Below are 25,468 nucleotides of genomic sequence, written 5' to 3'. Positions count from 1 at the left end.
TCAAGAAAAGAACAGGCAGAGAATGCTGGATTCATGCACTGTGTACATATGGCCTGGCTTGGTATTCTCATATGGTAATTGAAATGCAGAACTGATCAAGGCAACAGGCATTCAAAGAACAGTGTGCTATTCCACTAAGCTCTGCAGTGTACAAATCTTCCATTTGATGGCTTATCATGGTGATTCCTTGATAAGGTTTTATAAATGCCAAAGAAAATGCTACTACTTATGCCTAATATGTGACTGTTGCATTGCCAGGGGAGAGAGTTTGTTCCTGGGTTTGTCTTGCAAAGTTTTCACATGGAGTTGCTTATTCATGGGATTTAAATCTCTGTTTTCAAACATAGCTTATAAGACATAAAAGAAAAAATGGTAAAAATATGCCTAAAAACTTTCTTTGTCCTATGCATCAGGTGAAGAAGTAGCGAGACCCAGGCGTTCCACACCAACTCCAGAGCTCATAAGGTGAGCATGAAAGCTGTTAGTTGTGTTTTATGCAAGGTATCATGCACTGGTAACAATGGAACAAATCTCCTTTGAACTAAACTCTCAGCATCTAATAACAAAGGGTCTGCCTGTGTGTGTAGGTCATCACAGATTTAAATATGTTATCATTTTGCCTAAGTGCAGCCTGAGGGAGACCATTAAGGAAGTACTCTGTAGTCATCTAAAGTAACATCTATCAGAATATGCAACCCTTCACTAATGAGAGAGTTAAAGGTCTATAGGAAGACATCATTTGGTATGTGGAATGCTGATCTGAAATATGATTATATTGCCCTACAAACAGTAGCCTGTTGTTATTAGAGAAATGTAAATCAAAACTACAATGAGGTATCACCTCACATGAGACAGAACGCCATCATCAAAAAGCCTACAAACAATAAACCCTGGAGAGGGTGTGGTGAAAGAGAACCCTCTTATCTGATTGGTGGAAATGTAAATTGATACAGCCACTATGGAAGACAGTAGGAAGATTCCTTAAAAAACTAGGAATAAAATTGCCATATGATGCAGCAATCCCACTACGGGGCATATAACCTGAGAAAACCATGATTCAAAAAGACACGTGTACTCCAGTGTTCCCTGTAGCACTATTTACATCAGCCAGGACATGGGAACAGCCTAGATGTCCATCAACAGGTGAATGGATAAAAAAAGTTGTGGTTCATACATACAATGGAATATTACTCGTCCACAAAGAGAAATGAATTTGAGTCAATTCTAGTGAGGTGGATGAAACTAGAGCCTGTTATACAGAGTGAAGTAAGTCAGAGAGAAAAAAATAAATATCATATATTAATCAGAGAAGGCAATGGCAGCCCACTCCAGTACTCTTGCCTGGAAAATCCCATGGACGGAGGAGCCTGGTGGGCTGCAGTCCACGGGGTCTCAAAGAGTCAGACACGACTGAAGAGACTTAGCAGCAGCAGCAGCAGCATATATTAATGGATATATATGGGCTCTAGAAAAATGGTACTGACGAACCTATTTGCAGGTCAGGAATAGAGATGCAGATGTAGAGAACAGACTTGTGGACCCAGCGAGGGAAGGAGAGGGTGAGACAAATTGAGAATGGCATTGATGTATGTATGTTACCGTATGTAAATATGGTAACGGAAGTTGCCGTGTAACACAAGAAGCTCCACCTGGTGCTCTGTGATAACACAGAGGGGTGAGATGGGGGGATGGGTAGGAAGGAGGTTCAAGAGGGAGGTGACGTTTGTATACTTGTGGCTGATTTACACTTCTGTATGGCAGAAACCAATGCAACATTGTAAACCAATTATTTTGAAATTAAAAGTGTTTTTAAAAAGAGCAACCTGTTTAGTTGGATATAGTTTTGTGATACATTCTACATCACACACCAGAAGAATGTTCTATTGTGTTTTCTGATTTTGGCAAAGCATTATATTTCATACTGTGCAATCCTTGGGATAAGTGAGTCTTGTGCACATAAGCGGTGTTTCCCTGCAAAGACTTGTATGTCTATCGAAAAGCTGGATCCTTTTACCTTTCCCTCCTCCTCTAACCCCTCTCCTCTCCTCTTCACCTCTTATCCCCCAATAAACAGACAAAACTCATTAGGATCAGTGAGAGAAATCAGGTCTGGGGAAGAAATGGAGATGATTATGTGCTTCTTGTTAATAATTGATTTAAACAATAATTAGTTAAAAGGATGAGCATTGAACTTATTACCCTTCTTTTCTCCCTGATTTCTCAATATTCTTCTCTTTCTGAGACGTGCAATATTAAGGTGTTAGGAGGTTATAATTAGTCTACTCTGTAGGGTGGAGGGGGGAGGATGGAAGTTAAAAGTTGGTAGACTAAGTTTCTTATTCAAAGATGAACTTCCTGGTGGCTTGTTCCTTAATTTCCCTGTGCCTGACATTCACTGATCATACTCTGCATTAACTACAACACAGAGATGCAGTGAAGACAGATATAAATAGTTTTTGAGATCTTATGAGAAGAAGGTGCTTTGTAGTAAACAGTTATCTTTAGTATTATCTCTTCTAGGTTTAGAGAATCTGATGCTTTCAAAGAGTTTCTCTCTGTCTTATTTCTGTTGGACCAACCCCCTGGCACCCCATTGAGAACCAGAAATCTTACCTCTTACCATTTCTTTTGTCCACATACTTTTGACATCTTCATATATAGCTTTTTAGCCCCTCCAGAGCATGAGTGCATATTTATGTATGTACATAAGTGCACATATACATCAGCCTTATTGTGGAAGATATTTGAAAGCTTTATATCTCTTTTGACATTAATATTTCCTTTCTCTATGTTTTGCTGTGATGTATGTGATTTAGCAAAAAACCTTCAGAGGACACCACGGCGCTTGCTCCCCTCTTTGGTCCACCATTAGAATCAGCTTTTGTTGAACAGAAGACAGAAGGTAGGAAAAACTCTGTGTATCTATGGATTTGTTTTTCTTTTCGATAAAGTATAATTTATCTAGAATAAATGTGTTTTGAGGCATGTTTTTAATGTATCACTAGATCTTCATGTGAAAGAATAGTTCTGATCTAGGTGCTATCAGTGTGGGAGTTTAGTTTGCAGACCTCTTAGTATTTCAGGATTTGAAATTTTACCTCCAGAGGTAGCTAAGAGCTAACATGTTCACTCTTCAAAAGAGGTCAATAAGAATTACTGAAAATCTGTACAACTCACTAGTCAGGGAGTAGGTAGTTTATAAGCCAAAGAGCCATCACTATGGAGCCAGACCTTCAAATTCCTCATCATAATCCCTGTCATTGTGATCTAGCCTCTATGACCACATTTTCTCTCTTGTCCACCTCATCAGTGGAGGTGTCAATTGGACTGCTCACACAACAGACACTATTTGCAAACTCAAGACCCAGGAATGACCTTAAATCATTTAACACTTAGAAAAAAATTGTTATGGGAAAAATATCATTTTGGCTGTTATTGTTGGATTTACCTACTAAATTTAATTCCTAGAATTAAATATTTTAACTTTTAAATATTAACCATTTTTTGATGGCTGTGAATAATGTATACCTTACTGACATAAAAGAAACTCCTTATGAAAGGTATCTAACCTATTCCTAAGATGTATGTAGGTCTAATGCATGGATCTCCAGCAGCTGTGTTTGATAACATGGAATGTTTTTTATAAAAAAAATCATTTGATTTAAGAACACTATGATTGTGTATAATTAAATGTGATTTTTCTAAAACCCGTTGGTGAAGGAGATTAAAGTGCTGAGGATGATAAGACTTAAAAGCATAATGAGTAGGCACAGATAGTGACAAAGAGACTCCAAAGTATAGTAAATTAAACAAGATAGATTTTTATTTCTGTTTCATGTAAACAGTCTCAAAGTACACAGTGTAGGACTTGAAGGGCAACTCTGCCATCCCCAGCATGTGGCCTTCACCTCTGGGTTGCTCAAATTCTCATTATGTCACAGTCAGAAGAAAGAAGTGTGGGGGAGGACCCATGGAACTCACTACCAATTCTTGTAAGAGCAAAACCTGGAATAGATGCACACCACTTCCAGCCAGAGCCCATCAGCAAGAATTTAGTGCCATCTGGCCAGCTAAGCTTTAACTGTAGCAGAAATGGAGAATGGATCCTGGGAGACAACTAGCAGGCAGCCACAACTGAGTATTTTTCATTAATGTAGTTAGGAAAGTGAATAAGGAGCATCCCTAACTACTCCTTCAGTGATTTAAACGTCTGCAACTTAGAATCCATAAGGAAAGGGGGCCCAGCATTAAGGTTGCTCAGTCATCTTATTAATTCCTCTGGGATCAGTCTCACTTTTAATGATATGTATAGTAACTGAAGGTGGTTTGATTTGTTACAACAAATCAAACCACCTTCAGTTACTATACAAAATAGAAAACCATTCTTAGAAATCAAAGTGGTATTCCACACTGAATCCATAGAAAAAACAAAATGCTGTGTCAGATCATTGGACAATGTATGCTTTCACGTTAAAACAAAAAACAAAACTAAGGCCATCACTGAGGTTTGCGATGAAGAGGACACAATAATCCTGGCCTGATTATTCTCTAGGTGGTTTCAGCCCCTGAAGTTCTGTAAAGTTCCAACCTTGGCACCAAGGATACTAGCTCTTCCACCTACTTTTCTTATCTACCCACTCTTACATTTTTGATTGATTCTTCCTTCACTAGGTTACAAGGCCTGAGAGGAAAGTATGTTTTTTTGGAGTTAGGTATGCATGTCTGGGATCAGATCTTAGCTCTTCTATTTTCACCATGCGTTGCTGAGCAAGTTGTTTAATCACTGTCATCTTTGGTTTCCTGAATATCAACCACGTGGTGGTATGGTGAGGACTGGAAAATCATAATCGCTATTGGCCTTATGATAGGTATTTTGTGTACATTATATTTATATACATTACCTCCTTTAATACTTAGGAACTCTTAGAGATGGTTCTTACTGTCTCTGCACTGAAGGAAGGGAAGCTCAGAGGTTACATGAATTGCCTAAGGTCCTAGTTGTTCAGTTCAGTTCAGTCGCTCAGTCGTGTCCGATTCTTTGCGACCCCATGGAGGCTGGATCAAATCCACATCCAACTAATTCCCAGCCTGTGTTTTACAACATAGTGAATTACAAGCAGTACTTACAGAGACCCTGGCACATGAGAGGTGATGAGAAGAATTGGTATATCACATTGTTACCACAGCAACAAAAAAAGTCAAAAGAAAGAAACAAAAAATAGAAGAAATATTAGATTCATTGTCCTTAGGCCTAATACCAATTGCCCTGATTTACTTTAGATGTCTACATGCATGCATGCTCAGTCGCGTCCAACTCTTTGCGACTCTATGGACTATAGCCTGCAAGGCTCCTCTGTCCAAGGGATTCTCCAGGCAAGAACACTGGAGTGGGTTGCCAGTTCCTACTCCCCTGATCTTCCCAAGCCAGGGATCGAACCCACATCTCTTGTATCTCCTGCATTGGCAGGCAGGTTCTTTACTACTGAGCCAACAGGAAAGCCCTTAGATGGCTAAGCACTTGTTTATTTTTCTGGTTCTTTTAACATGTTCACCATTTCTAAATAATTTAATTTCTCTTCATAATGTTGTAAAAGGCTTGTTTAAAGATCCCATAAGATCCTTTAAAGGTGAGAAGCACTGTACAGAATTCAGACATTTTCATTCTTGAAGCATATTCTTGGCAAACTTTAAATAAACCAACTTAAAACAAATGTCCATGGGAATAATGCCTGTATTTTCAAGTGGGTGCCAGAAATGTATTAACATTTAGAATGTCCTTAAGTGACCCACCAGGAAAAGAATGCAGACACTCTGTTTTGCAAGTTTTTATTAGCTATATGTCCGCACACAGATAATACCTCTGCACACGAGCTCACACACACACACAAACATGTATACCCTGCTGTTTTTTCCATTCTCTGATTGAAGAGAATCAGGAACAACACATCTCTAAATTAATTTACTAGGACTGAGGCAAGGCAGAAATAATTCTGTGAAGCTCCCCTTTATTTTATTTATTTTTTTTTTTTGAAGCTCCCCTTTAAATTGAAATTGTAAGTTCTAAAATCAGGATGTTTCTCTTTTCAACTCACCCGGGGAAATGTTCTTTTTATGTTTCCAGTTCTTTTAGATCAGCCTGAGATATGGGGTTCAGGCCAACCAATTAATCCAAGCATGGAGTCGCCAAAGTTAACAAGGCCTTTTCCCACTGGAAGTAAGTTATGTGTCTGCTCTGTCTGGAAAAATAAGTGACTCATTTTACTGTCTGTCTGCATAGTGAAATTAGGCAACGCTTAGGAAGTCTACGTAAGCAACATTTGGACTGTTTAATATTAAGAAGAGATGTTATTCTAATAAGCATTAGAGTTAAGGGGCCTAGGACAGTCGATTGAGACAAGAATAATACAATAAATAAAGTAAAAGAAGTAACTTTGAACCACAGCTGCTTCTGTGTGACATCTCACAGGCTTATTCATTCATTCATTCAATAGGCTTATGTAGGCATGACAAGCAAGTGAACTAAAGACCCTGCTATGTTCTAGGCATGGGCTAACACACAACACAGAGCTAACCAAGTCAGATAAGGTCTCTGCTTGTCCTAGAGAACAACTGAGGCTTCAAAGGATAGAGAGGACACATTGAGGGGAAAGAGTTTAACTGGAGAACAAGAGGAATGATGCCATATGGTAGAAAGAAGCTGAGACAGGAGATCGGGGCACATTTATCTCAAAGCAGAGCCATCATCCTTGTTTGTTCCAGAATGCCCCCAACGCCTACTCCAGGTAACTGGGGAAAGAAGTCCGAAGAAAAAGGAAACTCATCAAATTTACCAAGTATAGCAGTGAGAGGAAAACATACATTTAAAGAATGAAGAAAAAAAAAAAAGATCTACCTGTTGAAATTCTTAACTTTGCCCACAAAGTGACAGGCCAGTTCAAAAGGATGAGTCTCTGGGTTGAGCTGGAAGATAATAGTTTTTCTAGCTCAGGGATTTTTTTTCAGCTATAATTTCCACCAAAGGGATCTGTTCATTCTTCCTTGACCTGAATCATTTTGCTATAGATTTCAAAAATATACCCAAATTCAAGACATTACTTTGAGAAATCTTTCCAGACTGAATCCAAGCTATAATATCCTGACTCTATCAAAAGCCCCTCACCAGGCTGCTCTCATTTCCGTGACCACGCTCTGGGTTGCAGTTGCCTCTGACCACAGTCTTCCTTCATTCAGCTGTAAATTCCTAGAGGGTAGAGGCTCATTGTATTCAACCCCATGTCCTTCACTAGTACAGGTCACAGGACTTTGGTGGCTTTTGAGGCTTATAAAGCAAAGGAATGAATGAATGAAATGATATTATTGTTGCTATTATCTGACTTTCTTTTGACAAATTCCTATCATAAAATGGAAGAATCTGAATGAGTCCTGCTTCAATCACTAAGCTTTGAACTTAAAAAAATATATGGACTGCTAATAGTTATCCCTTTTCCAATAGCAGAATATGAATGAAAGCCCAAATCCTGGTTATCTGGGAAATATTACATAACTTAGGGAGAAAGTGATCAGTAATAAATGGCTTCTCATCTCTTGGCAGCTCCTCCACCACTGCCTCCTAAAAATGTACCAGCCACCCCACCCCGAACAGGCTCCCCCTTAACAGTTGGACCAGGTAAGCTTTATTTTTTCTGTCCTAGGATGGTGTGGCAATCAGCAGTGGCCCTGGACCTCAACATGCCTTTGATGTGTTGAAATCTATAGGCTAAACCAAACATGAAAATGATTGCATTTAGTTTTACTTCCACTACAGTTTACTATTTACACTTCTTTAAGTATCACTCCCAGGTTTCACAAAAAGTTTCACTTTCTCAACTCATATTTTTCTCTGTATAATTTTGTTGAACAAAGGTCATGTTTACTTGTGAGATAAGAGAAATAAAAACTCAATATTAAAAGCCATTGTTTAATTGACATCTCACTTCATTGGACCTCATTTTAAATGACTGAAGAATTAAAAGTCTCAAGGCATAATTTGTATTTTTCTAAGTGCTGATAAGTTAATTAGAATTAATATTGTGTAATCCACAATAATAATAAAATGGGTCCTGGAATATGCAGCATACAGGTAAGCTTGGGTAGTGCAGGATTTTTCCCAGTAGTCATTATTTATTATCCCATGGCAAAGTGATGTGTAAGGATGATGAAATATGACAAGGAACTGCAGCATGCCTTTAGACAGATGACTTCTAAGGCATATTTTTACCAGCTATTAAAATCAATACTATGGATTCCTACAATTTATAATGTACCTCTTCTTACTGGACTAGCAATTCAGAAGCAGTGATAGTTATTTTATGTGTCTGGGTCCTTAGAATGTAGTTCTTCATCACCTTTGGAATTCTATTGCAGCTTCACCCGTAGCTATTTATGCAATCTGGTGAGTTTGATAACTACAGAGGGGGTATTTATCAACAAGAGCAAATGCAAGACATAGTAACTGATGAAATTTACATTGACTCAAACCCAACAGGAAGTCATCTGGTGTGTCACAGGTAAAGGTGTTTGCAAGTTCAAATCACTTTGGCCCCTTATAGTCTCACGAGTATGTGAGAGATAAGTAAGTCTACAGCAGTGAAATTATAAACACTGTGGCCCAGCAAACTGCTATCCCATTTATTTGTAGCCTTGAAACCTTGAAGGGTAACTTTTTTCAAATGTGAAAATATAAGAATACTAAGCCTGCTCTTACAGCTAAAAGGTTATTTAAAGGTAAAATGGCTCATGCCTTGCAATTATTTAGGTAACAATTTCTAATTTGAATAATCCTGGTTTAAAAAATGGTACAATTCCTCACATTTCAGTTGTTATCAACTACTTCCTGCCAAGCTATAGAAGATAGTTTTAATTTTTCTCTTATTATTGGTAAGAATTAAAAAGAATAGCTAATGCTAATATTTAAGCAAAACAGACTTTTTATTTCATGAATTCAGATATATATATATATCATTATTAACAGGTTAGACTTGATGAGAAAAGAAATTATAAAGATTTTTTATAATTTTCTTCCCTATTAAATGGTTTATATGTAACAATTCTTCTCAATATCCTATGTGTGTGGTGCGTGGGGTGTGTATATGTATATTTGTAAATATTCATGTGGGGATATCTCTTTAAATAATCTTTGTGCTGTGTTTCTGGTGTGTTCAAGGTAGAAGATATACAACTACTTATGATGCGATAATTTTTTTAACTAACATATATTATCATTGGTTTCACCAGTTTCATTTAATATGCTAAGGTAGACAGTCTTCATCAAATATGAGGGTGATTTTCAGCTATCATTTCTTTTTCTGTTCTGCCCTATGTATTTCAGTAGGCCAAACTTTCCAAAGGGACCTCCCTTTTGAAATTTACAGTTCCAGAGCCTGTACACTTGAGAATGCCTTCTCAGAATGACCTCACTTTGCTCTCTTCTGAGCAGCCCTGGAGGGCAGTTGCATGCTCATACTTCTGGTGATGGTAGATGTAGCCAAGTCAGATCACCCCACACAAGGGTAAATAATAGCAGAAAAGGTAATGTTCACAATATAGAGGCAGGGAACTCTCTCGTCCCCTGCAACTGCAATCAAGATATTTTTCCATCATGAAATATGCCCACCTTGGCACCTCACAAGACAACCTATTTATCAGGCTTTGCCTCACCCCTCCCACTTCTTATACAAGTAATTTTAACAAAGTCAATTAAAATTTAAAATCAACTACTTTAACCACAGGAAATGACCAATCAGCCACAGAGGTCAAAATTGAAAAGCTACCATCCATCAGTGATTTGGACAGCATTTTTGGCCCCGTGTTATCCCCCAAGTCTGTTGCTGTTAACGCTGAAGACAAGTGGGTCCATTTTTCTGACACATCCCCGGAACGTGTTACTCCAGAGTTGACTCCAAGGGAAAAGGTGGTGTCCCCTCCAGCTGCCTCAGACAACCCAGCTGACTCCCCACCTCCGGGCCCCCCGGGTCCTCCTGGCCCCTCAGGACCTCCGGGTCCTCCTCGCAATGTACCATCGCCGCTCAATTTAGAAGAAGTCCAGAAGAAAGTCGCTGAGCAGAACGTCATTAAAGATGATTACTTAGAAACAATCTCATCTCCTAAAGATTTTGGGTTGGGACAGAGAGCAACTCCGCCTCCCCCACCACCACCCACCTACAGGACTGTGGTTTCCTCCCCCGGCCCCGGCTCGGGCAGTGGTCCGGGGACCACCAGTGGTACGTCTTACTGTTTGAGTGTGCGTCGTGTGCCGGGAATGGCCGTGGCTGCGCAGTGTGAGCAACACCCTCCTCCTGCCTGGCAGCTGGCTTTAGAGCTTCAGCCATCCCTCCTTTGCTGTGGGTGTTCTGTGCCCTGTGGCGTGTCCTAGTCCATCCAGTGCTCGCGGTCATAGTGCAAGTCTGTGGATGTGTCCTGCCCTGCGCTCCTGACCCTTGGGAGCGCCCTTCCACCCTGCAGATAAGATCTCTATTTTTTAAAGAAAGCTGTGATCTCATTTTTAGAATTCAGGAAGGTTCTAGAAAGACAGGTTTCACAGAAAATGTGCTTCAAGTTAAATGTCTGATTTCCTCATCAGATGTCTCCACAGGGAACCTAGTTTGTTTTATGTTTTTCTTTTTTTAAATTCTTCCACTTTATTGAGATATAACTGACAAAATTATAAGATATTTACAGTGTACAATGTGATAATTTGATACACACATACATTGTGAAATATTTGTCCCACCAAGTTATTACATCCATCGCCTCACATACTTACCTTTTTTTTTTTGATGAGAACATTTAAGCTCTACTTTCTTGGCAAATTTCAATCATACAATACAGTGTTATCAACTCTAATCACCGTGTTATATAAATCTGTATTTTTTCCAAAAGCCCTGGTTTTTGTAGGTCTGTGTATTTTCTATTTCCTTTTTTTTAAATTGGGGAAAACTATATTAACTTCTCTAACTATTTCAGAGAAAAAGAAGTAGGATTTGAAAAGGAGATTTTAGAGGACAGCAAAAAAGAGGCTGCCTTATTCGTCTCCAGCCTAATCAGGCTGCCACTGAAACAAACTGCTCTCTGATGTCATCATTTGACAGGCTAGTCAGCCTATAAGGTTGGTTCTAAGTGTGGTGACAGGTGATGAAGCAGTTTGTCACAAATGTACCTTTTGGGACTCTACATGCAAATATTGACATGGAATCTGATATTTTTGGTTTTCCTGTTTGGTTTTCTTTTCTTTTTTTTTTTTTTTGGTTTTTCTTGTTTCCTGCTTCAAGCTTCATTTTGTATTCTCTAATGATGAAAGGATGGGAACTGCCATGCATACCCAGGAAAGATCAAGATATTCCTAATGCATTCTTCTTCTGTATCACTCATTCCATTTGTGCTCATGTTTGTCTACCAAGATCCTCTGGTGCCTTCTCTCTTATTCCTGTCCTTTTTGTTAGGTACCTTCTCAGGGGTGTCAAGAGCTATTTGTTTTCTATTTGCTTTTAAAGAGGTGACCAAGTTTAAATTATTCAAATCTATTAAGAGACAGCAAGGAAATATGTTTGTCTCTGTTCTAATAGTCATCATTGCTTCTGCTTTCAAGGGCACATCTTTCAATGTTTGCTCTGTATTTGCAAATTGCTCTGAGCTTTAAAAGTGAGAACATACAAGCTGATCAAGGAGAGGGCTGGAGAATCTTCTGTACTGTATACAAAATCAGTGTTTTGTATCACAGGTGTTCCCCTCCTTCACCAGAAAGGGAAAACAAAAATTTAAGTTTGAAAAACTGTGCTAAAACAAAATCAGCAGGTTTGTTTACCATAGTGTCCTAGAGAGCCTTTATTTTGCCAATAAGAACAACAGCTATAGTTTCTTTTCCTGGCTTCATGCTAAGAACTTTATGCACATCATTTCATTTTTACAACAACCTCATGAGGTAAATACTCTTATTTCCCCCATTTTACAGATATGAAAACTGACACTCATGGATGTTTAGTAACTTGCCTAAATTTACACTGCTAGAGGTGATAGACTTGGTATTCATTCTCAGGTCTATCTGATCCCAGGCCTGTGTGTTCTTAACCACTGTGCCCTCCAGGAGCCCTGGCAAGGTTTAGTGACAAAATATCACAAACTTATCTGACCCTGACATGCACCTATATTACACAGTGTCATCAAGATCACCAAAAGTCTTTTCTTCAAACCTACTGCTCTGTGCTCCATTCTGTATTTCTGGGGGGTTGGAGCCCCACCTCCATCCTCTATTTCTTTTTTAGATCTTTTGGGGTGATGTAAGGATCCTTACCTCACTGTAAAGATAATAAAGGACCTCTAAGTAAAGCCTCCAGTTCAGACCTCAGCCCAAAAGAAGCTGGTTGTCCTCTGTCAAAGAGAGACATGTTTCCACTGTCTTGAATGGGACTCTTTCCTGGGCCACTCTGAGTCTTCTGAAAGTGCTTTTCAAGGAATAATACCTTCTCTCCAGTGGCCTGGTCACTATTCGCTACCCAAAGTTAACACCTTTAGTTGGGGGAGAGGAGGACAGGACAACTTTGTTACTCACCAGGCTCCTCAAGCACCTTCTACAAAGTTCTGGGATATACTTGATTAATTGAATTGATCATTGATCTAATGAATAAAGAGAGAAGCTCTAGCTTTCTTTCTGGAATCCTTGGCAGTTTTGTTGTCATTTTAATGTTTAACTTCCATATTTTTACTTAAAATTACTTGAAAGTGTTACCAGTAAAGACTATTGGTTCTTAATAATTGAGCTGGAAAACACTATACTTTGCTAATATTAAAGAATTGAATTTCTAAGTGGAGGACCAAACTGGGCCAGTGAAACTCATGAATAAATAAAACTGTGCACCGTTATCTCCTTAATTAAGTCCCAGTTTATTTGCTTGTTAATCTTTTATTGATGAAATGTACACAGATTGGCAGAAATATAAACTTAGGATTGAAACAATAGGATATGGTCTCATGTTTTAAAGATTAGTAATGCTTTTCATTACCTGCTTTTTATAACAGCTTGATGGGAATAACTTTCCCTGTATATCTCAAACTGTGTATCTACATTAAAATTTCATTCACAGCAAGATGACCATCACTGACCAAGTTTAGACAGTACTTGTGGATCAGAATAGTTACCTGCTGTTGAAAAAGTTGCAAGTTAAGAATTTGCTTCAAGAACTTTAATTTCCTTATGGCAAAGATTTAAAATACATAGTTTGGCCAGAACATTTCTTTACTGGAATGCAGACACTGATTCTTGGCAAAGACTATCTCTTCCCCTGTATGGGCTGTGTGCCGAGGGGATGGAATGGAGAAAGTGTTTCCTTGGCCTGTAGCAATTTTGGAGACCAGGGAAAGAGAAGTGTTAGTAAAGATAGAATGTTCAACATTTCCCAACTGGGGAAACTAAACCAATATTAAAAGATGCTAAACACAAACAGACAAACCCTACACATCCATAAACAAATGAGTCTGAGCTACCTGGGGTTGAATCAAACAAATACATTTCCTAACTATAAGTTTTTTTAGAGCAGCAATGTCCAATATGGAAGCCTTTAGGCATATGTGGCTATTTTAATCTTAATGGCAATTAATTAAAATTAAAAATCAGTTATTCAGATGCAGGAGCCACAATTCAGAACTCAGTGGGCACATGTGACTAATGACTATCTTATTGGACAGCACTTATTCCAAAACATTTTCGTCATTGCAGAAAACTCCATTGAACCATACTGTTTTAGGGCTTTTAATGTGCCAGTTACCTTAAAAGAAACATAGTATGAAAACTTGCCCACAGATGTTTAATACTTTCTTCAAAGAAATGGTATAATTGTGTTCTAAGAAACACAAGTTGGGAAAGAATGTTTCTTTACATATTTCGAAGTACATATATTTTCATTCATTTGATTCTCCCCCATAACATTGTGATATAGTAGCCTCATTTTACAGATAAGGAAATGGAAGCTCAAAGACAGGACTTAGCCACAGCTACAAAGCAATAAATAACAAAGTCAAGATCTATCTGACCTCAGATTTGTTGGATTCCAATGATCACTTCTCCTCAGCTGCACCTCACAACACACACACACCCCCACCCCACCCCCACACACAAGCAAAAAGAAATGAAAGTTGGAGCCATTGTTTTACAGTCCTCAAGAGTTACCAAAGAAACTATGATGGGATTTCAGGTTGAGAGCAGCAGATGGATTAAGACCATGTCAGTGGTTGCCAACTTTTTGAATTCACGAATTCAAATAATGTACATGTGATTTTTAAAGTTAAACAATGTTGTCCAATTAGTTTCTAACTTTGTCTTGGGAATAAACACTGCTTGAAGGAGAAATGAAAGTAGAATTGAAGATCGAGGAATACAGATAGAGATGTGCAAATAAACCTCTTTACTCTTTCAATACAAAATAGTTGTATAATCTCACAACATCATGTGAGGCCTTAGTTCAATTGTGAAATACTCCTTAGGTCCAAACTACCCTCTGCTGTCAAGCAGGGTTTTGCTTTTTAAACTTCCTTGGTGTTGTCTAACTGCGTAACAAATCAATGAGATCAATTCAGTATAGAAAAAGTAAGTTAAACAGGGTACTCCAAAAGGAAAACACAGCCAGTTAACTAGCCACTTTTTTCTTCAGTTTTAGTTGTATCTGTATCAAAAGCACAAATTTTACCATCATCAACAACTGCCTTCCATTTGTGTAGTATTTTATGGTTTGGTAATACTTAAATAAGTATTTTCCATTTCGATTGTTGCAACTGCCTTGTAAGGTAGAAACATGTCCTATATTTTAAAACATGAAGCTGAGGTTTAGAGAAGTCAAAATCATATAGTTAATAAGAGGTGGGTAGAACCAGAGCTCAGGTCATCTGACTTTTCTTCAATTTCTTCAGTATTTCGTATTGCCTCCATGATAACTTGTTACCACTTTTCCAAGAATTACTGAAACTGGATTTTAAAATTTCCCTTCTGGAACTTGTAGGAAAAGGATAAGCAGCTGACCTTTTCCTGGGATTGACTCAGAAGACCATTTCTTGGAAATAGAACCCTGGATAGACATTTTGACCCCAACCGCCATGACATGGTTTTCCAGCAAAATAGAACCCCCAAAACAGTTTCATAAAACTTCCAGACAAAAACTTTGCTGTGTAAACATTTATTTCCCATCTCTTTGCTGTCACTTCTGAAAACATGGGTGTAAAGAAAACTTTGTAGTGGGACCTGTTGAAATATCCCCTATTCTTTTATTCAAGAGAAGATCAGCAAAAGACTAAGGATATTTATATTGAGAGAAAAGTGCAGTCAGCCCATTGAAAAGGAAGACCAGACTTTGTGCAAAATGTGGGGCTAAGGTCCACCTATAGCTGCAAGATACTGCATTTAAAAACTCAGACTTTGTAGTTAAATAGGCCATTTGAACTATATGACGTTGATCAAGTTATTGAATATCTCTGAGCCCTACTTTCCACTGAGATAGTAGAAGTACTTTCCTCCAAAGCTTATTGTGGGGATAAAATAAGATAATGCATGTAAAATATGTAGCATAGATACTGGCCCAACAAAATAAAAAGTGAGAAAACAGTTAAAAGTTGGTAGTAGTGAATAGGAAATATTGGTAGGGGTGGGTGGTAATTAGTATGGTTTCAACTAATGTAATTACACTTACAATGAACCACACAGATAAGCACAACAAACTCAAGATTTCAGACTGCTTTAAACAGAGGAACAAGGCTTTCACCCCCAAGAACTCTCCTAAGTTGGAAGCAGATCCCGAGATGATGAGTTTTGATAGTTAAAGTTTCTTGAAAACCTGAAAATTCAAAGATGCAAATTTCAAAGTTCTTTGAAAATCTGAAAATCTGGAGATAGAGGTGCTGGTCTAGGATTCTCCAGAGAGCAGAGTTTTGTGATGTGTTGGAGGGGAGGTGGGGCGGGGAGGGGGGGGGGGCGGAGGGGGAGACATTTTCTTTGGGCAGAATTTCTTGGAATTTTCTTGGAGTAATTTGATACCTGTGCTTCTAACCAAAGTGAAAAAGCCTCAGGAGTAGTTGGAACTTCTCTGACTGAGAAGCGTTAACTGACAAGAACCATGTGGAATATTGATTTGACTTCCTTAAGATCGTTAGCCAAGTAGTTTACCCGTATACCCCGGATACATGCCTGAAGATTGGCAAACCCCTGAGTCTAGAGACCCCTCTGCTGTGCTCATTAGCATGCATGCTGACCCCTGTGTGTCCTCTGTGTTTCACATGTTTGTCACTGACAGCCAGAAAAGTAAATCCAAGATTTAAAAATCATCACAAAAATCATCGCAGGCAACCTCTACACAGACAGGTTCTTAGGCAGCCACCCTCTAAAAACTAAAATCCTCTAAATTCAAAGTGTTTCTGTTAAGATTCCACACACAAAGTGTGCTCACAATAGCTAATGTACTTTCTTGTATTTTGTTTTTTGCTTACCATCAAGGGTTTGCTTACATTTATGAAGTTACTCCTCATATCTTAAAGCACAGTAAGAAGGATAATTCTCTTCTACATGTTTTATAGATATATAAAAGTATTTCTATACATAACACACATATATATACACACACACCTATGGACTTTCCAGGTGGCACTTAGTGGTAAAGAACCCGCCTGCCAGTGCAGGAGACAAAAGAGACTTGGGTTCAATCACTGGGTCAGAAAGACCCCCTGGAGTAGGGCATGGCAACCCACTCAAGTATTCTTGCCTGGAGAATCCCATGGACAGAGGAGCCTGGTGGGCTACAGTCCATAGGGTCACAAAAATTCGAACACAAATGAAGCGACTTAGCACGCATGCACACATATATACGTATAATGTGAAAAATCTTTTTTCTTCAAGTTCTAACCTCCGTTTTCATCTTGGACATAAATTCTGAATATGCAAAGATCAAGAAAATTTATCATAAGTTTCATGTGTATCATGATCAGAATGAAAGCTACCCACTCACCCAGCCAAAAGAGTACTAAGTATATATTTTCTGTCACAGGGAGTTATAAAAAGGATTTACCTTTCACTGGGTGTCACATGACAACAAAAGGCAATGAGCTTCAGCTTCAGCCATCAACCATAGTTCAACTGAGTGATTTTTTTTCTTTATTGAAAAAAAAGAAATCCAAACCCCATGTGCTACAGTGTTGACTGTATTAACTGCTGAGGTAAAGAAAGTGTTGGTGATTAACACTGTACTGTGGGAATGAAAAGGTGGGATCAAATGATAACAGCACTTTGGCCACCTGTGTCTCTAGCCTTTTTTAATACCAGCTTGTTTTTCAGGTGCATCATCCCCTGCTCGGCCAGCCACCCCCTTGGTTCCTTGCAGCAGCACGACCCCACCTCCACCTCCTCCCCGGCCTCCATCTCGGCCAAAGCTACCTCCAGGGAAGCCTGGAGTCGGAGATGTGGTATGTTCCCTTCTGCACTGTCCCTCTCAGAAGCATACAGTGGGAATGACAAACGGAGTCCAAATGCCTGAACATGGGTCATCTCAACTCCAGATCTAAGCCTTACAGCGCCTGCACAAATGGCCCTGATGGATGAAATCTGAAAGTCACTGCAATCAGAGTGTATATTTCAATTGCCCTCAAATCTCCACCATCATTCAAGCCACGGCCTAAAATAGTAGGAACAGGATCATGGGGTCTTCAGTTCTTCCCCAGTGGGTTTGATGAAAATTAAGATAATAATACTCAATTGTCCTAAATCCTTTAGAATGGGAGGTGTTTCCTTTCACCATATTTTTCTGATTTTGGAAGACTCCTAGAGAGGATAAATCTTGGTTTCTGACCCCAGACCACAGAGAAGTTATTGGTGGCGTACACACTGGGTGAATATAAAGGAGAGTGGTGGCTCAATGAATTTTTTTTTGGAAGTTTTTTGAAAGTTTTGCATCATGTTTTAAGGCGAGGGGTGGAAAACATTCTGTGTGAACAATTAAGAGACTCTGGCAGAGGTAAATTTCTTTGGAATTCACACACAGGAGTCACAGGGTAATAATGATGTCCCTGACATCTGGTTTAGCCAGCACACTACAGTATTTTGTATTCAGATATATTTCAGTAGGTATAAGCTCTCACTTTACGTTACTTTCTTAGTCCCTAAGGACATGTGAGTCCACCATCCTGAAACATCACCAACCACTTCCCAGATCTCGGCTTCTCTTAATGTGATATATCTGTTGAGTGTAGCCCATTACAGTTTGTTTCCTCTGGCTCCATCCACAAGCTCTTGTGGAGATATAATCAATTTCAATGAAAAAATGGTGCCACCTGGCCTCTTTTAAGAATCTGAGTTGTCATATCTGGAGCTGGGAGATGTTAAAAATATGAAAGGAAAACCTGTGAATCTAACTTTCCATTTCTTTTTTTCTCCCTGCAGCCCCGACCTTTCAGCCCTCCCATCCATTCTTCCAGCCCTCCTCCGATAGCACCCCTAGCCCGGGCTGAAAGCACTTCTTCAATATCATCTACCAATTCCTTGAGTGCGGCCACCACTCCCACAGTTGGTAAAAATTATCTCCTCTCTTTTAATCCATTTGTGGTTTTGACTGGCTATTTTTTTATGATCTGAAAACCCTAACACCCTATGTTTCTGGTCAAAATTGTTTTGCTGTGTGTTTTGCTACTATCATCTGACTCTTCTTTTAAAAGCACCTTCTCAGCAAAGAAGGCAAATGCTTTAACTAAGCAAAGAAGCAAGTAAAAGAATGTGGAGTTCTCTTATTCTCTCTCCATACAGATGTATTCATAAAAGTAAAGAAGAAACCATCAAATAAGATCTTGTAATTTAGATATTATTTAGATATCTTTGAGAGGGGAATGTCTATTTAAATTCCAACCACGTAACCCATCAGAAATAACAAAATTTAGAACTTTTCTTTTCGTGAAGCTTTCATTTCTTCATCACCTTGGTTCTCCTTATGTTGACAGATGGTATAAACATGGGTATTGTGGGACTTGAGAAAATGTTTTGACATTTTTTCTAGTGCTTTTCAGTGATGTGTGGTCAATTTTCCCCAAGAAATAAGTCATTGCTGGCATTTTCAGTAAATGCCTTTGTGCCTCTTTCCTTATGGTGTGATGAAAGTGAAGAGTTGAGAATGACTGCTCAGCTGGATGGTTTTCCCAGGTTTAAATGCCTCATTTTGCCTGGAGCATCTTCCCTCTTCCCAAGGCTGGTCTCTCTCTACCCACTTTTTACCCACCTTCCTCAGCTCCTGCTGCCTCTCTCATATTTGCATGGTGTCTCTGACCTGGACCTTTCCATCCCATTTTTGCCCCTTGTCTTCCTTTATTGTCTGAATGCCCTCCAAGTCTCCCATATTAAGTCTCCCATATTATAAACCAGCTGGCCAATGCTGCATTGCTTGGGAGAATCATTAACCAACGCTGAATAAATTCCTGCTGCTACTTGCCAAAGAAGAGCATGCTACAGAGTTGTCCATGTGAGAAGTACTTTGATCAAAGCCTGAAGCTCTTCTGGAGAAGAAATCCCTCTGTTCCCAGGGAAATAAGTTAAGATGTGCCTCTTAGGCCCCCAAAGAGAATTTCAACCTTATCACCTGCTTCATATTTTTAATCAGACCATCCCCAAAGAATTCTTCAAATTTGGTGAAAATACAGCCCACTATCCAATTTTGTGATTCATTAACAGACAGATATTTAACATGATTTATATAGCCAGGTCTATTCTTTATCTGCATCATCAGTTGGGGGTAATTCAGGGCTTCCTATTTTTAGATGCCTATTAGCTAGTTTCTTTCTGCGTTTTGTCGTTGTTGCTATTTTGTTTTTTCTGTAACTTCCAACCTGACTTTTGAGCTCTCTTTAATGCTCTTGTTCACTACAGCCATTTCCCTCACTCCTGCTCCGTTGTTTTTCTGTTGTTTTTGCCTCAATGTCATTATTCCTCAAGGTCATGGTTGTTCAGAGAGAAAAGTAATGATAATAAACTGTCATTCAGAAAGTAGACCTTAAGTGACCTCAGTTGACTGTCTAACCTATTCCTTCCTTCAACTCTCTGAGAGAAAATGGCACAGACAGAGCATTTGACCTGTGGCCATGTTTTGTACCATGTGTTTTTATGCTCTCTGCTGCAGAAACCTTAAAATCTGGCCAGTGACTGTGATCCTCAGCACAGCTAGTATACATTCTTTCAAGATGAACCATGCAGGGGCTAAAAACAGAAAGAAAGAAAGAAAAAAAAAAGACCACCTAAGAGGCTAGTCACATTGCTTCATTGCTGAGAAGCATTCTGATTTAATCTCTTCAGCTCTGTTATTTATATTTGGTTTTCATCTTCCTCACTATCTCGTTCTTTATTTCCTGTGGCTGTGGGTCACCTGATAGACACTTCTCTCTGAAGTAAATGTGTTGTCAGTGACCACCCAGCAACACCTTGTATAATGCTGTTTCTCTCTCTTTGAAGAGGGTGTACTTTGGCTGTTCGGCACCAAGGGGCTGACTGTTCATGACTTGACTTGGTACGTCAACTTAAGGAAGTCAGATGGCTTGGGGGAGATGGAAATTTCAGCCGCAAATTCTTGACTTCAGTGGCTCAACATTTCCCTCCCTCCACCATGATACTTTTTTGACATTTCTATGACAAGTTTATTTATACTTATTTATTTGTACTTGTTTAGTACAAAGTTTAATATAATTCGAGGACTAAATTTTTAAAGGCAAGTCTGATCTTCCTACAATTCATCTAAGAATACGCCCCTAGCAAGACATTGGACATAAAATCTTTTTCATGAGACCTATGATTATAAATTAGTATAACTGATGCCACACCTGAAAATAGGACTTTCTATTTTCTATTCACTTTCTATTTTGAATGTGAATAAGTCACATTCAAATAATGAAGTGTTCCTTTGTAATTCTGCTTCACTGAATTTAGGATACCTTCAGTTAGAAGCTGCGCTATTATTTTCTATATGACTGAGAAAGGAAGGGGAAGCTGCCAAATGAATTAAGGTGCAATACTTTCTTATCATACTGATTTTAAGATCCATCCTAATTTCAGAGAAGTTAAAAGTGCACATATTAGCATGAATGAAATACAATAAACCCCTTTTGTATTGAAAAAAAGCTCACAGGATCTTCACTATTTGACACAGTAGGGAGGGAAAGTCTGGTTAAAATTATGTGAATAAAGAAAATATTTAAAGTTATTCTATTATAAGAACCAGACTCAGACATTTAGAGATAGAGATAAATAAGGAATTATCTCTAATTGTAAATACCCAATTTATTATTTGCTTCTTATTTCTATGTGTGATAGTCATTTTTTAGACGTTTGCAAAACCTTCCTTTGCAACCTACCCCAATGCAAAATAGAATGATAAAGACAATTTGTCTTCATTGTGAAATTCATTATTATGTTTCTTCACTGTTCATTATGCATTTTACTTACATCTTTAACATCCCAGGAATCAGTAATGAATGAAAAGTAATCTTTTATGGGCATCAGATGGACTTTGATGCTTCCTTTGGTATAGAACTTGCAGCAAAAGTGATTTGTATTCAATACAGAAATATTAAACATAGAATCTAAAACTTAAAATATTTCCTCTAAGCTTTTGTCTCTCCAGGCTGGGTGGAAATTCTGACTTAAATAAGCTTTTTAAAAAATATATCTGTGTTAACATCGGTTATTCTGCACAAAAGGAAAGACCCTTGGAGGCAGGTATTCCTGATCCCAATTTTAAATTGCCACATTTAATTTTAGTATTTTTTCCCCTTTTTTTTTGGAAAAGTCTGTCCCCAATACTGGCTTCCCCATCTCAGATCAATTGGAGACAGTTCCCCTGGTTAGCTCTTAAAAAAATTTTTCTTCTTTACTCAATCTGATTGTTGCTCTTATTTAAATCAAGCACAGAGCTATCCAACCACCCATTTTTTTAATTATCTGATTTGGATTTTTTTTTCCTAAGTCCTCAATGTCCATAACCGTAATAAAAAAATGATAAGCATGCTGTTCAACCTTTATAAACTATTCTTTTGTAACTTCTGCTCAAAGAAAAAGATGGCAGTCTTGGAGACTCCTCATTTTAAGGAGATTGTAAATAAAACATGTTTTTCAAAAGAAAGGAATATTCTCCACCATTCCTCACCAGTAGGTAGGAAAGGCACTGTTACAATTAGTTACTGCCAGTGTAATCGTTTTGCATCCTATTTTCTGGGAGTATTATGGGCTGTCCTTCTTAGTACCAGTTCCTGTTCCTCTTCTGTAGATGTTATAGAAGTGCATTCACTTATTCTAGCCAGCAAGGAAGTCACATGTATACTAAAAATTGATTGACAGGGACTTCCCTGGCAGTCCGGTGGTTAAGAATCTGTGTTTACCCTGCAGGGGGCACAGGTTCGATCTCTGGTCGGGGAACTAAGACACTGCATGCCATTTGGCGTGGTCAAAAATAAAGAAATAAATAAAATGGAGAGATAGCATCTTAGTATTTTTAATAAACTGATTGACAGGTGCTATTTTAGAGCCTTAAGAATTGACAGGGAAGTAGTTTTCCTGCCTTATTCACTAAGTCTAAGAGCCAAGCTAGTAGAATATTTCCTAAGAAGCGTAGTTTATGGAGTAATTTTACTACCCTCATCCATTTCCTCATCTTATACTTCTCCACATTGTAGGAAGGATTCTCCCTTACTTGTCTTGGTACAGAATTTATTCAATTTTCTGTTAAAGTTATAATAATATCCTTCAGATCCGTGGCACTGATTGATCTAAATCACATAGAGTAAAACTTCAGTTATCTGCATGTGTTTGTTGGTGAGGAGGGAGACCATGTACATACATCCAGAATGCTTGGAGTTCATAGCAACTATTGTAACCAATTTAATACAAAGACATTTGGCCATGATCAATATCATAGCCAAAGATGGAATTACAATAATGTTGTTCAAAACTAACAATCCATAAGTACCAAGGACAGGTGCAAAGGTAAATTGAAGTTGGCTATTGATGAAGTTGAAATGAGAGACTTCATTCAGGGACCTCAGATTCATACTGTTGCTTTTTTTATGATCTCATTAAAAGCTTCCTCTTTCCCCAGGGGGAGGCAGGTGCATGCTGGGTGATCCCATTGAGCTGTCAGCACTCTGTCAGGAGCTTCTGTTGATGGATATACGTCCAGTCACTTGAGAATTGTGTCTGAGTGAAATACACTTGCACAAGTCAATTATTAATGACCGTGCCTTTAACAACTCCCTGAAAAGATGGGGGTGTGATTTCTTCCATGGAGTTGACTTCAGCAAATTCACAGATGCTAAAATCTGGCATCTTAAAAATTTCCATTTCTGCTCTTAGACTCATCATGAAATAAGCACATCACTTTTTTATACTCTGTCCATAATCCCAGTGTCTTAGGTTTTGTTTTCTTTTTTCATTAAAATCATTCCTGTGTTTTGATCAGTACAGTGCATTGCTTGATTTCATTTGAGATTTGTATTTGTGTTTTTATTTTCATTCCTTTATATTTCTTTGGTTCAAAGTGTCAGAAGATGATGTTTTTTATGACAAACTGCCCTCGTTTGAAAGGCGCTGTGAAACGCCTGCAGGTATGGTGCTAGCTGAGTGATCTTTAGATATCTAGACTTTAAAAATCCAAGCCATTATGCCATCTGAATGCTAAACTTCATGGACATGCTACTCACCTCATGAGTGTCCAGTGCCTCTCAGATGCACCGTCTACATACTGTTCATCGTGGAACTCATGCCACTGAAATGTTTTTTTTTTCAAGTGAACATATTATAAAGCAGTAGGTTGCATGACAGTTTCTCAGTGAAAAGATTCAAAAAAGGGGAGATGCTATTGCTTTGTGAACTAACAAAGGGAGGGATAATTTAACTGCTCAGAATTACATATCCAGTGATGGCTTTTTTATTTAAAACATAGTAGAACACCATTAGTAATCTTGTTTTTCCTATGGCACATAGGTAAAGGGTGTTTTGTGTCTGGTTGCCTAAGGTGATTCCAGGGAAGGGAATGGAAGATATATGGCATCTTCCATGAACTTTAAACTGATATGCAATACTGTTGTCATTGAAAACCTCAGCTAAGTTTTATGTAACCCATAACCCCAAGCTTCTTTTTTAAAGTATAGAAGGGGATGACACTGAAGATGAAATAAACACAGTAATTGCTGAGTGACAGTTTGCCCAAACTAGTGCAGTTAAAATATGCTGACGCCCCTGCATGGCCAGGAAGACTTCTGCTCCATGCCCACCAGCACCGAGTACCAAGCTGCCAGCAACACGTGCCCATCCCTTTAGACCTACATAGCTTTGCTTTTGCTTTCTATTTCCCAAACTAAAAAAAAAAAAAAAAAGATTGCCAGCCTTCCCTTCTCCCTGCACGTTAATGGCATGCAGTGCCTCCGCCCTCCCCTTAGTGAGATTAATGACCTGCTCCGTAACTCATACTGTGTCCTTCTCTCTCCCTCTCCTTAACCTTTCCCATCCCGCTTCAACTCCTGGCCATACAGAGAATGAACAGCCTTCCCTCGTTTGGTTTGACAGAGGAAAGTTTTATTTGACTTTTGAAGGTAAGTAGTACATAGCATACCAGATTCTAATTTTTCCTCCCCTCATGCTTTTCCCCATTTGCATTTTTTAAAAATCCCAGTTTTCTTCAAAAGACCTGGTCTCACTTTCTGTATAAAAATGCTATGGCTACTTAGAAAACATTAAACACTAAAGAAAACACTCCATGAATTTGGTTTGTATGAGATCTCCAATTTTTCGTATTAAAAAATTAAAGCTAATTTGCAGTTAATATTGGTTACTTAATTAACTGAAAAAATTGAAAAAAACACCTTTTTTGGGCAAGGAACTTAACTCTGTCAACCAGGGCTCTTTCCTAATTCTTTTGCAAGTGCAATGCAACAAATATAAGGACATTTTTGGTTGGAATTCACATTTAATTTTGTTTTAGATAATCAATATTTCAGATACAACATCCATTATTTTAAAATGTAAATATATTCTTATGACAAGGAATGCTGCATGGGAGATAAGAAAAGAAAAAGTATTTTCATAAGTTCTATTTACAGCTTCTGATATGGAAATTGTAACTGGAATGACTAGTAAAATGGACAACTACCACTGGACTTGCCATTTTATAAGATGAAAGAAAATATACATAAGTGTAATGTCAGTTATCTAACCTCAATGTTGGATAATTTGTTATTTCTGCATTAAGCATTAGCATTCTTCTGTCTTATATTTAAATTCTAAATCATTTCAACAGGCCAAGCATTTGATAAAATGACCCATTTAAACTAATGGTATAGGAAAAATTAAGTAAGTAAACTTAACAAATGGACTATCTTATACATATTTATCACTTAAGCCTCTACTTTCTACAATTTTAAATAGCTAAGTTTATCTTGGGAT

General features: G+C 38.3%; 1 protein-coding gene across 10 annotated transcripts in view; it reads left to right on the top strand.

The window, feature by feature from the left end:
• Positions 1–25,468, top strand: part of SGIP1 (SH3GL interacting endocytic adaptor 1) — a 229,555-nt gene that overhangs the window by 145,014 nt on the left and 59,073 nt on the right. For 3 of the 10 annotated variants that reach the window (XM_061121671.1, XM_061121677.1, XM_061121670.1), the window contains 7 exons: positions 414–465; positions 2,817–2,902; positions 6,122–6,214; positions 7,592–7,666; positions 9,768–10,259; positions 17,342–17,469; positions 18,443–18,569. In XM_061121671.1, the coding sequence (XP_060977654.1) occupies positions 414–465; positions 2,817–2,902; positions 6,122–6,214; positions 7,592–7,666; positions 9,768–10,259; positions 17,342–17,469; positions 18,443–18,569 (1,053 nt within the window). Of the gene's footprint in view, positions 1–413; positions 466–2,816; positions 2,903–6,121; positions 6,215–7,591; positions 7,667–9,767; positions 10,260–17,341; positions 17,470–18,442; positions 18,570–24,558; positions 24,619–25,468 lie in introns of all 10 variants that reach the window. The other 7 variants (XM_061121674.1, XM_061121678.1, XM_061121672.1 and 4 more) reach the window with 3 other exon arrangements.

The sequence above is a fragment of the Dama dama genome, chromosome 20 (genome assembly GCF_033118175.1).
Source record: "Dama dama isolate Ldn47 chromosome 20, ASM3311817v1, whole genome shotgun sequence".
NCBI classification, from domain to species: domain Eukaryota; kingdom Metazoa; phylum Chordata; class Mammalia; order Artiodactyla; family Cervidae; genus Dama; species Dama dama.
The sequence above is the reverse complement of the archived record's forward strand: the minus strand, read 5'-3'. Positions and strand labels throughout refer to the sequence as shown.